Here is a 14,213-nt window from a genome sequence, read left to right on the forward strand (position 1 = left end):
GCTGAAGGTTACGTCATCCAGGAGGATCCTCCACACACTGTACTGCAGGACTCACGGTTATCTAGAACATAGGCTGCAGCGCTGATACAGCTGAGGCCTCCAGAGGATGCTAGGATGATAGCGGACAAGACAGTAGGCGTTGCCATGACTACAACACAGATACAGCCCATAATACTTTTTTTTTTCTATCCAAACCCACCAGTGCAGCTACACGAGTCTTCTGAGTTTTATATGGAATGATGATGATGATGATGATGATGATGATCATGAAGGTAAAATAGTGAAGAATAGAGAATCTGAACTAATTCAGTTCTCTTTAGGGACTACTTTCTGTAGCTGCACTACACCCTGCAGCATGTATCCCTCCACCATTTTAATGATCTGGTTCTAAAAGCAGGTTCTAGAGCCGAACTCTTCTCAGAACTCTGGTAGAACAGTGTCTCAGGCATCAGGCAGCGTCTTCATCACCATTAGGTGAAGAACTTTCTGTGAGGAGCTTTTATTAGAGCTTCAGACGTCTGCTTCCCTTCACCTCCACTGTAGAACCACAGCTCTGACTGGGGGAGCTTATCTAGAACAGAGCGTTTCACATCAAACCCCCCAAACCCACCGAACCCCCACTCTGACTGAGTCTGTTCACATCTTCAGCCTTTAGGAAAATCATTCACAGATGCACTTCATCAAGACGCTGTCATATAAACCACATGACCCCGACTGCAGTCACTTTCACTCACCGTGCCGCTTGTGAGAGAGATAGAAGTGAGCAAGAAAGAGGAGAGAGAGACACAGAGCACAGACTCACTCACTGGCCACTTTATCAGAAACACCTACCTTGTGCTTTCCCTCACTGGCCACTTTATTAGAAACCCCTACCTTGTGCTTTCCCTCACTGGCCACTTTATTAGAAACCCCTACCTTGTGCTTTCCACTCACTGGCCACTTTATTAGAAACCCCTACCTTGTGCTTCCACTCACTGGCCACTTTATTAGAAACCCCTACCTTGTGCTTCCACTCACTGGCCACTTTATTAGAAACACCTACCTTGTGCTTCCACTCACTGGCCACTTTATTAGAAACCCCTATCTTGTGCTTTCCACTCACTGGCCACTTTATTAGAAACACCTACCTTGTGCTTTCCACTCACTGGCCACTTTATTAGAGAATGTTCAGTGGTAGCTGCTCCCCCCTCCTCTGTCAGCACTCTGTGGAAAGAGCTGCTCTGTGTGGAATCTCCAGCTTCCTGTGGCGAGGGCGCGAGGGAGAGGAGAGAATAGGGGATGGAACAGAGGAGATAAAAGAGTGATCTGCTATCAGCGGTGTCAGACCGATGGCTCCAGCCTCCTGCAGAGACTTCCTGCTGTAAAACTCCGGTCAGGAACGGTCCGTTTCTGACCCGAGTTCTGCGGAGTTATCGTAATGCAGGGGTGTCACACTCAGCTCCTGGTGGGCTACAGCTCTGCAGAGTCTAGTGTCTCTGCAAAAGTAGAATGGAGAACAGCTAGAATTTCCTGAAGAAAATGCATGATTGAGTGACTGGGTAGCAGAAGCAATTCCCAGGTGGTTGCTTAATGGTTGCCATGGAGTTGCGAAGCGGTTGCCATGCTGTTCAAAGTAGTTACTAAGCTGTTGTTAAAGGCAGTTTTTAACATATTATTGCTATTATTATTGCTAGGCAGTTGCTAGGCTGTTCCAAGTGGTTGATATGTAGTTGCTATGGGGTTGCTAGGTGGTTGCTATGGTGATCCATGTGGTTGCTAAGCAGCTGCTGTGCTGCTGATGCTGTTGCAGTGCTGATAAATGTAGATGAGACAGTAGCTGAGGTATTCCATGTGGTTGTGATGTGGATGCAAGGCGGTTGCTGTGCTGTCACAAGTGGTTGCTAGGCTGTTGCTTAGCAGTTTCTTTGATGTTTCAATGTGGTGATGAGGTGGGGTGGTGATCATCCAACATCCTGACCTCACTAACTAACCCTTCTTGCTGAATGCAATCAAATCCTCACAGCAATGGTCCTCCTCCAAAATCTAGTAGAAAGTCTTCTTCTCTGGACAGTAGAGACAGTTACTCCAACAAAAGCAGGAGAAACTCTTTTAATACCCTTGATTTCAGAAAAAACAATCAATGAGTAGGTGTCCCAATACTTTTGTCCCTTTAGTGTGGGCCCCTGTATGTGATTCTCTGCTATACTGTTAACCGAACTGAACATTACACCAGCATTTCTGCTCTGATGAATCATGGTACAGACACGCAGCTATCTGTTTTGCCTGGAGACGCTTTAAAAGGCACCAGGTGTGTTCAGGTGTCATGAACACTGTGGAATATGCAGGGTAGTGTCAGTTCCTAATGGATGTCTGCACCCAGAGATTTCAGTGCTCATGTTTGCAGGCCCACCTGCTGCTGTCATTCAGAGAGAAACCCAACACTGCAGCACAGCTGGTCCTGAACTTCATCCTGCCCCCACATCAGTCATCAAGCAATGCTACTAGCAAAAAAGCCCTCAACACTACTGCTAAAAAGCCCTCAACACTACTGCTAAACAAAGCCCTCAACACTACTGCTAAACAAAGCCCTCAACACTACTGCTAAAAGCCCTCAACACTACTGCTAAACAAAGCCCTCAACACTACTGCTAAACAAAGCCCTCAACACTACTGCTAAAAGCCCTCAACACTACTGCTAAACAAAGCCCTCAACACTACTGCTAAAAAGCCTTCAACACTACTGCTAAAAAGCCCTCAACACTACTGCTAAACAAAGCCCTCAACACTACTGCTAAACAAAGCCCTCAACACTACTGCTAAAAAGCCCTCAACACTACTGCTAAACAAAGCCCTCAACACTACTGCTAAACAAAGCCCTCAACACTACTGCTAAACAAAGCCCTCAACACTACTGCTAAAAAGCCCTCAACACTACTGCTAAAAACACTACTGCTAAACAAAGCCCTTAACACTACTGCTAAACAAAGCCCTCAACACTACTGCTAAACAAAGCCCTCAACACTACTGCTAAACAAAGCCCTCAACACTACTGCTAAAAAGCCCTCAACACTACTGCTAAAAACACTACTGCTAAAAACACTACTGCTAAAAAGCCCTCAACACTACTGCTAAAAAGCCCTCAACACTACTGCTAAACAAAGCCCTTAACACTACTGCTAAACAAAGCCCTCAACACTACTGCTAAACAAAGCCCTCAACACTACTGCTAAAAACACTACTGCTAAACAAAGCCCTCAACACTACTACTAAAAAACCCTCAACACTACTGCTAAACAAAGCCCTCAACACTACTGCTAAACAAAGCCCTCAACACTACTGCTAAAAAGCCCTCAACACTACTGCTAAAAACACTACTGCTAAAAACACTACTGCTAAAAAGCCCTCAACACTACTGCTAAAAACACTACTGCTAAAAACACTACTGCTAAAAAGCCCTCAACACTACTGCTAAAAACACTACTGCTAAACAAAGCCCTCAACACTACTGCTAAACAAAGCCATCAACACTACTGCTAAACAAAGCCCTCAACACTACTGCTAAAAACACTACTGCTAAACAAAGCCCTCAACACTACTGCTAAAAAACCCTCAACACTACTGCTAAACAAAGCCCTCAACACTACTGCTAAAAACACTACTGCTAAACAAAGCCATCAACACTACTGCTAAACAAAGCCCTCAACACTACTGCTAAAAACACTACTGCTAAACAAAGCCCTCAACACTACTGCTAAAAAACCCTCAACACTACTGCTAAACAAAGCCCTCAACACTACTGCTAAACAAAGCCCTCAACACTACTGCTAAAAAACCCTCAACACTACTGCTAAACAAAGCCCTCAACACTACTGCTAAACAAAGCCCTCAACACTACTGCTAAACAAAGCCCTCAACACTACTGCTAAACAAAGCCCTCAACGTTACTTGCACCGTCAGCAATACTGCTTACCAAATATGAGCTTATTAAAAAACTGCATTTTCAGCTTAGACCTTTAGTTTAAGTCCAAAGTCAAACCCGTGCAAAAGACCCTCAGGTCCTGGACCCTCAGCATTACTGTTAAACAAACACTGGACCCTAAACACTACTATTAAACAAAACCCTGGACCCTAAACACTACTGTTAAACAAACCCTGGACCCTCAGCACCACTGTTAAACAAACCCTGGACCCTCAGCACCACTGATAAACAAACCCTGGACCCTAAACACTACTGTTAAACAAACCCTGGACCCTAAACACTACTGTTAAACAAACCCTGGACCCTAAACACCACTGTTAAACAAACCCTGGACCCTCAGCACCACTGATAAACAAACCCTGGACCCTAAACACCACTGTTAAACAAACCCTGGACCCTCAGCACCACTGTTAAACAAACCCTGGACCCTCAGCACCACTGTTAAACAAACCCTGGACCCTAAACACTACTGTCAAACAAACCCTGGACCATCAACACCACTGTCAAACAAACCCTGGAACCTCAGCACCACTGTTAAACAAACCCTGGACCCTAAACACCACTGTCAAACAAACCCTGGACCCTAAACACCACTGTTAAACAAACCCTGGACCATCAACACCACTGTCAAACAATCCCTGGACCCTAAACACCACTGTCAAACAAACCCTGGACCCTAAACACCACTGTTAAACAAACCCTGGACCCTAAACACCACTGTCAAACAAACCCTGGACCCTAAACACCACTGTTAAACAAACCCTGGACCATCAACACCACTGTCAAACAATCCCTGGACCCTAAACATCACTGTCAAACAAACCCTGGACCATCAACACCACTGTCAAACAAACCCTGGACCCTAAACATCACTGTCAAACAAACCCTGGACCATCAACACCACTGTTAAACAAACCCTGGACCCTAAACATTACTGTTAAACAAACCCTGGACCCTAAACATTACTGCCAAACAATTCCTGGACCATCAACACCACTGTTAAACAAACCCTGGACCCTAAACACCACTGTTAAAAAATCCTGGACCCTCAATAATACTGTTAAACAAACCCTGGACCCTAAACACCACTGTCAAACAAACCCTGGACCCTAAACACCACTGTCAAACAAATCCTGGACCCTAAACACCACTGTTAAACAAACCCTGGACCATCAACACCACTGTCAAACAAACCCTGGACCCTAAACACCACTGTTAAAAAATCATAATACTGTTAAAAAACCCTGGACCCTAAACACCACTGTTAAACAAACCCTGGACCCTAAACACTACTGTTAAACAATTCCTGGACCATCAACACCACTGTTAAACAAACCCTGGACCATCAACACCACTGTTAAACAATTCCTGGACCCTCAATAATACTGTTAAACAAGCCCTGGACCCGAAACAAATAATATCCTTGGTCACTCCACAAATGCTGGACATTTCATGCTACTGCTGAACAAGTCCTGGATTGCCACTACTTTTAAATATTGGACTCCCTTGATCTCTTGGTCCAGCTCATCATCATCCTAAAATGTCTCATGGCTCTCGTGTAACACCGCCACACCCCAACACTCTCATTAACACTGCCTTGTTCTAAAGCAGATCGCTGCTCCTTTGTGTTTAAGACCTTTAATACGCGTCTGCGATCTGACCCGCGCTTCAAGCTGCTCTGTTCACTGCTGGACTGTCCAGAGCTCGAGGAACACGGTGTGGGTCGGTGTGGAATCCTGACAGCATGCTATCTGCCCCCACAGCTGCCCCACTACTAACACTACTGTAGCAGGGGAAACACTAAGGGTGTGTTTGTGCTCGTAGTTTGGTTCTCTTGGTCCGGGTCACAGCTGAAAAGCTGCATTGTTGGAGTTTAGTTCTGGCTGGCTTAGCATACAAACGGATACAGTTTATGGACAAAAGTATTGGGACATCTGCTCGTTCATTGTTTATTCTGAAATTAAGGGTATTAAAAAGACCTGATCCTGCCTTTGTTGGAGGAACTGTCTCTACTGTCCAGAGAAGAAGACGTTCTGCTAGATTGTGGAGGAGGAGCATTGCTGTGAGGATTTGATTGCGAGGTCAGGATGTTGGATGATTGATCACCACCCCACTTCGTCTCCAACTCCTTAACTTATCTGAAAAGTGTTAGCTGGGGCATCATCCATCATTCCAGAGAATGCAGATCCACTGTGGAGCTTTATACTGTGCTTGGGCCTTGGGCCTTCACTAGAAGGGGTGTCCACAAACATTTGGACATAGTGATTTCCCCTCTTAAAGTGGTTCATTAGTTCTACCTTTTTAACCAAATCTGTGCACAGCTTTCACTGCGTCCATCACTGCAACACTGGCTATGACCTCAGTGTTGTTTCCATCAAACGATATTTGTCTCCAAGACCCATCGCTTGTAGATGTGCTGGGTGACAGCGCTGCCCCACAATGACTCAGCCCAGCACTGACGGCCTGAAGAGCACTCAACACATGAGCACATGAGGAATGACTCTGGCTCGGAGTTACACTGTGTGAGGGGAGAGGAACATGAGCAGCCCAGAGGGGGCTTTCTGTGTGTGTGTGTGTGTGTGTGTGTGTGTTGTGTAGGCTGTGTAGTGTTCCAGAGAGGAGTTCTCAGGGATGGTCAGTTTCTGGACGCAGCCACTGGATTGACAGATCTGTAATTTGTTATTAAAGGTCCTGCATGAAGCTTCGGCTAGATTATAAAAATAGACAAAAGTATTGGGACGCCTGCTCATTCACTGTTGCTTTTAAAAATAGCTGATCTTGCTTTTGTTGGAGTCACTGTCTCTACTGTCCAGAGAAGAAGACTTTCCACTAGATTTTGGAGATTGTAGAGCATTGCTGTGAGGATTTGATTGCATTCAGCAACAAGAGCGTTAGTGAGGCCAGGATGTTGGATGATTGATCATCACCCCACCTCATCCCAAAAGTACTGGATGGAGCTCCACCACCATCATTCCAGAGAGCACAGCTCTTTCACTGCTCCACAGCTCCTCAATTCTGGGGGGCTTTATATACCCCTCTAGCCCACGGCTGGTATTAGGCAGCATGGTATAAATAGAGAGTTCTATTCTATTGGCAGTACTTCTCTACAGGGACTAGACAAGCTGTGTGTGTGTGTGTGTGTGTGTGTGTGTGTGTGTGTGTGTGTGTGTGTGAATTTGCACATCTCTGTCTGAAATTGGTGTAACCTGAAGTAGCCGGATGCATTTATTAGAAGGAGTGTCCACAAACTTTTGGACATATAGTGTATCACTGCATATAACTGTCCCTTTACTGTACTGCGAGTGTGTGTTCTGTACGTTTCTGTGTGTGTGTGTGTGTGTGTGTGTGGAGTTCCCCTTTGGAACAGCTGCTCTGCAGTGCCTCAGCCAAGTCAAACACAGTGGGGGAAACTGATCTGCCGTATTCTCCTATACTCTCCTTTATCTCCACCTTCTCTGACTCTCAGACCCTCGGGCCAGAGCTCTGTGCGTGTGTGTGTGTGTGTGTGTGTGTGTGTGTTGTATTGGTGCTTGCAGGGGGTTCCAGCCTGGAGAACTCCATTGTTTATTTATATGAGTTCCAGATGATAGAAGCAGCCAGTCGAGTGTTTAAGGCAGTGTGTACTATGAGTTGTTCTGCAAGACAAAAGTATGTGGACAGTGGTGATTAGTTAGCCTTACTGCTACTGAGTGCTGATTGATTATCATTACTGCTACTGAGTACTGATTGATTATCATTACTGCTACTGAGAACTGATTGATTATCAGTACTGCTACTGAGTACTGATTGATTATCATTACTGCTACTGAGTAATGATTGATTATCATTACTGCTACTGAGAACTGATTGATTATCAGTACTGTTACTGAGTGCTGATTGATTATCAGTACTGCTACTGAGTACTGATTATCAGTACTGCTACTGAGTACTGATTGATTATCATTACTGCTACTGAGTGCTGATTGATTATCAGTACTGCTACTGAGTACTGATTGATTATCATTACTGCTACTGAGTGCTGATTGATTATCATTACTACTACTGAGTACTGATTGATTATCAATACTGCTACTGAATACTGATTGATTAGCAATACTGCTACTGAGTGCTGATTGATTATCAGTACTGCTACTGAGTGCTGATTGATTATCAGTACTGCTACTGAGTACTGATTGATTATCATTACTGCTACTGAATACTGATTGATTAGCAATACTGCTACTGAGTGCTGATTGATTATCAGTACTGCTACTGAGTACTGATTGATTATCAGTACTGCTACTGAGTACTGATTGATTATCAGTACTGCTACTGAGTACTGATTGATTATCATTACTGCTACTGAGTGCTGATTGATTATCAGTACTGCTACTGAGAACTGATTGATTATCAGTACTGCTACTCAGTGCTGATTAGTTGGCTTTATTGTTCTACTGTTCAAAGAACCCCATTTTCAGGACAACCTACAACCCTTTTTGATTGGAATGCAATTAATAATGCATCAGTTTTGTATCAGCACACCCTGCTGGCCAGAGACTACAACTACACACACACACACACACACACACACACACACACACACTGTAAATAATGTGGATGTCAGATCACTCAGCGCTAAAGAGGAGAGGTGTGTGTGGTGGAGCCGCACATGGACTCACTCAGACCTCAGCACTCATCATCTACTGGCACTCTGTCTGCGTGAGTGTGTGTGTGTGTGTGTGTAAGTGTGTGTGTGTGTGTGTTACAGTTTGCATTGGACTTCATCTGGTCCTCATTTCCAGCTGTTCAGAGCAGCTTCGAGTTCTGCAGCCAAACATCTCCAGCTGTGTGTGTGTGTGTGTGTGTGTGTGTGTGATGAAGGGAACCATGGGCCTCTCTCAGGTCCTATGGGACAACTGAATGGCTCTCTACTCAGAATCTCCAGCAGACTGTCTGTACCTCATTCAGAGTCAGTTACCTTGACTACCTTAACTTAAAAACAGTCATTTAGCTGCAAAGCTAACACAGCTAACAAGTAATGGAAGTGTATGTACACCAATTAGCATGGTGCTAACTGCAGGCCTTAACATAACACACTCTCAAACTGTGAAGTTTCAGTCACAGCTCAAGACCAGCTTCTGCTGGTAGCTGTTTTCAGGTGGTCTAAGCTGGTCTTTGATGGTCAAGCTGGTCGAAAAGCTGGTCATCCAGACTAAACGGTCTTGACCAAATGGGACTTGACCAAGCTTGCTATCAAGCTAATCATTCTGGTGGACCAACATGGTCAAGCTGGTCATTCTAGTGGACCATTTTGGTCAAGCTGGTCATTCTGGAGAACTAGTGTGATCAAGCTGGTCATTCTAGTGGACCAGGGTGGTCAAGCTGATCATTCTAGTGGACCAGTGTGGTCAAGCTGATCATTCTGGTGGACCAGTGTGGTCAAGCTGATCATTCTAGTGGACCAGGGTGGTCAAGCTGGTCATTCTGGAGAACTAGTGTGATCAAGCTGATGATTCTAGTGGACCAGTGTGGTCAAGCTGGTCATTCTAGTAGACCAGTGTGGTCAAGCTGATCATTCTGGTGGACCAGTGTGGTCAAGCTGATCATTCTAGTGGACCAGTGTGGTCAAGCTGGTCATTCTAGTGGACCAGGGTGGTCAAGCTGGTCATTCTGGAGAACTAGTGTGATCAAGCTGATGATTCTAGTGGACCAGTGTGGTCAAGCTGGTCATTCTAGTGGACCAGGGTGGTCAAGCTGATCATTCTGGTGGACCAACATGGTCAAGCTGGTCATTCTAGTGGACCATTTTGGTCAAGCTGGTCATTCTGGAGAACTAGTGTGATCAAGCTGATGATTCTAGTGGACCAGTGTGGTCAAGCTGGTCATTCTAGTGGACCAGGGTGGTCAAGCTGATCATTCTAGTGGACCAGTGTGGTCAAGCTGATCATTCTAGTGGACCAGAGTGGTCAAGCTGATCATTCTAGTGGACCAGTGTGGTCAAGCTGATCATTCTAGTGGACCAGTGTGGTCAAGCTGCTCATTCTGGTATTAGACTGGTTAAGCTGTTCAGCCAACATGGTCATGCTGTTCAACTTGCTGGCTTGGTTATGCTGGTAGAGCAGCTAAACCAACAACCAGAACTGTCCACCATGTTGAAAAAACAACCAGAGTATTTGCAGTAGAGACCAAAGGCGACCCAGACTCGCTCATTTATTTGGCAGACCCGCCCCTTCTCCCAGACCAAGCCCTGAGTGTCTCAGACCGTCTTCACTGAGCTTCCAGAGCAGAAGCAGAGCGGATTTTCCCCTGGATTCCCAGTTTTCCAGTAAGTGGACGCTCCAACAGTAAAAGTTCAGCTCATGTAAGGTCCTCTACAGCTCAGCTCCTCCACATAATGACACCATGCAGGTCCTGCAGCCAAGGCTGTCTGTCAATCATTTCATTCCTAAGCATAGCCCTGCCTTCTTATGGTACAGCAGAGATAAGAAGATGGAGATGGAAAATGGGCTGCCATTGAAAATTATGGGGATTGTCGGAGCTACACGTCATACTGCAACCAGCCACCAGAGGCACTAGACCTGTGGTTGCTTCACTTTTGAGAGACGTTGTGCTGTCCATGTTTTTTACAGTCATTATTAAGTGTTTAAATTATGACTGTGACTTTGTAGACCTGAAGCTGTTTAGAACAGCAAGGCTGAGGCTCTGCTCTTGTTCCCATTGGCCGTCCTCTCTGATTTCACCTTTTGGCTGTAAGATCAGAGGTCCCTCAGCGCTGTTACTGAATAATCCAGCTCTGCTCTACTGAATACCATACAGCTGTATTCTCCAAATGATCTGGCTGCGCTGTGTTAGTGATGCCGTCGCCTGTAAAAGAGCTGGCGTCTGTGCTCAGTGGTGGAGGCCAGACGTGAAGCAAATGGAGATTGGGGATCTGGCTCTCATTAGGAGCTGGACTGGCTGGGGCTGGCATGCACGGATCGTCGCTAAGAGGTTGGCAGAGTGGCAGAGAAGAGCAGATGGGTTTAATTACACATCACACACAAACAGACACATACAAACAGAACACAGGATGATGGTATCCCACATCTGGACCTGGTTTTGGAGGACAGCAGCAACACATGAAAAAAAATGGCCAGAGGGACGTTCTGATGTAGTGAGTTAGTCAAGTCATGGCTCACGTGAGTGGAACATGGGTGGGTTTGTATATGTGTTGTTACTGGGACCCAGTTGGGCTTCCCAAATGGGCCCCATCGTTACGGCCCACCCTAATCTCACACGGATCCCGTCTAGGCCCCATATGCAGCGTACAACCCAGATGGGGCCCATGTTTAACTCCATCTGGTCCCATCACTGACCATCCTGGTGGGCATCCATATGTGGGACGAACATGGAACCCATGGACAAAACCTCCTGGTTCCCAGTTGGGATGTCCAGTTTGGCCCCTATTAGGCATATTATCTGGGGTTTGGTGACAGTGGGAAACCTTCAGGACCTTCTTGGCCTTCAGCGAATAGCACAGGGTAATGTAATTACTCTGTAATGTATTTTCAGTACATTTTTATGGTGGCAATAAAAGGATTACATTTGGGAATGTCCCCATTGAGTTTTCTCTTGTCCCTGAATGCAATCAAATCCTAACAGCAATGCTCTACTTCAAAATCTAGTAGAAGCCCTTCTTCTCTGGACAGTAGAGACAGTTACTCCAACAAAAGCAGGATCAGCTCTTTTTAATACCCTTGATTTCAAAAGAAGCAGCGAATAAGCAGGTGTCCCAATACTTTTGTCCAAATAGCGTATAATATAAATAAGTATTGTGTAGATGAATCACAAAGCAGGATCTCACAAATACACTAGTATTGACCACAAAAAGCACCTCCAGAGTGTGTGTTGAGTCTAGCCTATAGTTAGCGTCATGCTAATTGGTGTACATAAGTTTCTGTTATGTACACCAATTAGCATACCTCTAACTACACATAACAGAAGCTTATGTACACCAATTAGCATAATTCTGGCATACAGGTAGCGTCATGCTAATTGGTGTACATAAGCTTCTGTTATGTGTTAGCTACATTAGCATTGTTAGGCTGATGGTTGAGGTCTGAGCCTGACAGCAGTAAAGAGGACTCTGCTGGGGACGCTAACACACAGCTGATCCTCGTTCTTCTCATCAGAGTGAATCAAGGTTGGATTACTTAGAGTTCAACTTCACCCAAACAAGACGTTCTAGATCCGAAACAGGCCTCTGTGTGTGTGAGGGAGAGAGAGAGCGAGTGAGTGTGTGGTAGATTAGTGTGTGTATGAGGTCCAGATGAAGTGTGCATGAATACACAGTCCATTACTGATGTACGCAATCTGTCCAGAGGTTTGTGGACACTTTGGCTTTGTTTTGAAATGTGAGAGTTCTGTTTTCCTGTCAAGGTTCAGGGCTGATCAAGCAGCTGTGTTTAATATTTTGGGTATGTTGATCAAATATACTAACGAATTTTAGCTATGAAATATAATAATACACACTGCTATATACATATAGGCGTAAACACCAGGGGCCCTATTTTAGCAATCTTTTTGATTTAGGGGGCGTGTCTGTGTGTCTTTGCTATGGTAACGATGGGAAAAATTCGCCCTGCTCAGCTCAAAATGCTCAAAAGTCATGTAATGAGTCTCTTAATTAATCATGGGTGTGTTTGTTTTGGGCGTAACGTGCAGTAATAAACCAATCAGTGTGTCGCTTGCCATCCCTTTAAGTGCCAGGTGCGGTCAGACTGACCTTGGCGGGTTGCTATTTCAGTGGTGTAAAGCGTGGGGGGGTGTATGAGCGTCGGGCTGCACGCGTCTGTGTTGACAATTCTGACCTGAACACCCCTCATTTTGAGACCACCGCGCCCATCAGCGTAGATATCCTCACAAGCAGCGCTGCTATCAGGGCCAGCCCAAGCCTTTATAGGGCCTGCATTTGCCCAACAGTGGAAGCAGCTGGCAGCAGAAATTGATTAATATGTATAATACCATTTTATATTATTATTCAATGTTATTTATTAATTTTTTAAAAATAATGATATCTAGGTGCTCTTGGGGGCCCCCTGGTGGCATTGGGGGCTTAGCGGCCGTGTAATTCGAGTATGCCTTGGGCCGGCTCTGGTTGCTGTTTAAATGACGCAGTCGAAAGGTGTGAAAATAGACTCTTGGGGTGTAAGATAGGGTCCCGTATCTCCAAAAGTTTTAATACCCTTGATTATTGTCCCGATACTTTTGTCCATATAGTGTATATTGATCAGTGGGCTTAAAGAGTCTTAGTGGTGTTTTTTCCATAGAGTTCCATAGTGCTGACAGAGGTAAGACGTGTGTGTGTCTGTGTGTGTGTATATAAGTGTGTGTGTGGTGGGCTATGGACTGGGGCACTGTGCTACTGGCTGTTCGGCAGCCTGATGGCCTGAGGGAAGAACCTGCATCAAAACTGGCTGGTTCTGGACTTCATGCTTCTGTACCTCCCACCGCTGGACAGCTGGAAGAACAGGCAGTTCCACCCACACACCCACCAACGCAGCCACCCACACACTCACCCATCCATTCACCCAGCCTCTCCCCCACCCATTCACCCAAACACAGTTAATCTGCTTAACAATGGTGCTCTATTACGCCACCATGAGGAGATTCAAATAACACAGGAGTGAATTCTGGGACTTCCGTAAAAACACACACTGTTGTGGTGCAGAAACAGGGGGTCTTCAGAGAGGATCTGAGAAATACCTGTCCAAATACAGACAACATTGACTACAAAAGAAAGACAGAGTGTCACCGACACAAAGCCCCAAGTCATTTGAGCTCTAACCGCGCCCCCTTGTGGATAATCCTGCAGTTTACCTTGTTTTCTGATCTCTGTTTTTTATTTGTGTGTGTGTGTGTGTGTGTGATCTGCAGGCACGGCCAAAAGGTGAAGGCCTGACTCCGTACCAGGGGAAGAAGCGCTGTTTCGGGGAGTATAAATGCCCGAAGTGTAAGAGAAAGTGGATGAGTGGAAACTCGTGGGCTAATATGGGACAGGAGTGCATCAAATGCCACATAAACGTTTACCCACATAAACAGGTACACACAGCTCAGCGCCACTGCACACACCCATGAAGCATAATTACGTATAAATACCTCACTGCAACACAGCCTCCGTCATTCCCACTCCGGGCCGGAGCGCTGCTGCTGCTACTGCACTATGGAGGTTTGGTGGTGGAGCTGCAGGAGGAGAACCTCTCTCCAGAACTGCTGCTGTGTAACACTGCAGAACCCA

At 45.6% G+C, this 14,213-nt stretch overlaps 1 protein-coding gene across 1 annotated transcript in view; it reads left to right on the plus strand.

Annotated features, from left to right (window-relative positions):
* The window catches only part of LOC140544386 (zinc finger CCHC domain-containing protein 24-like), a 34,559-nt gene that overhangs the window by 16,867 nt on the left and 3,479 nt on the right, over nucleotides 1-14,213 (plus strand). The window contains exon 3 of the mRNA XM_072667910.1: nucleotides 13,853-14,017. Coding sequence (XP_072524011.1) covers nucleotides 13,853-14,017 — 165 coding nt within the window. The remainder of the gene's footprint in view (nucleotides 1-13,852; nucleotides 14,018-14,213) is intronic.

Source organism: Salminus brasiliensis, chromosome 22 (genome assembly GCF_030463535.1).
Source record: "Salminus brasiliensis chromosome 22, fSalBra1.hap2, whole genome shotgun sequence".
NCBI classification, from domain to species: Eukaryota; Metazoa; Chordata; class Actinopteri; order Characiformes; family Bryconidae; genus Salminus; species Salminus brasiliensis.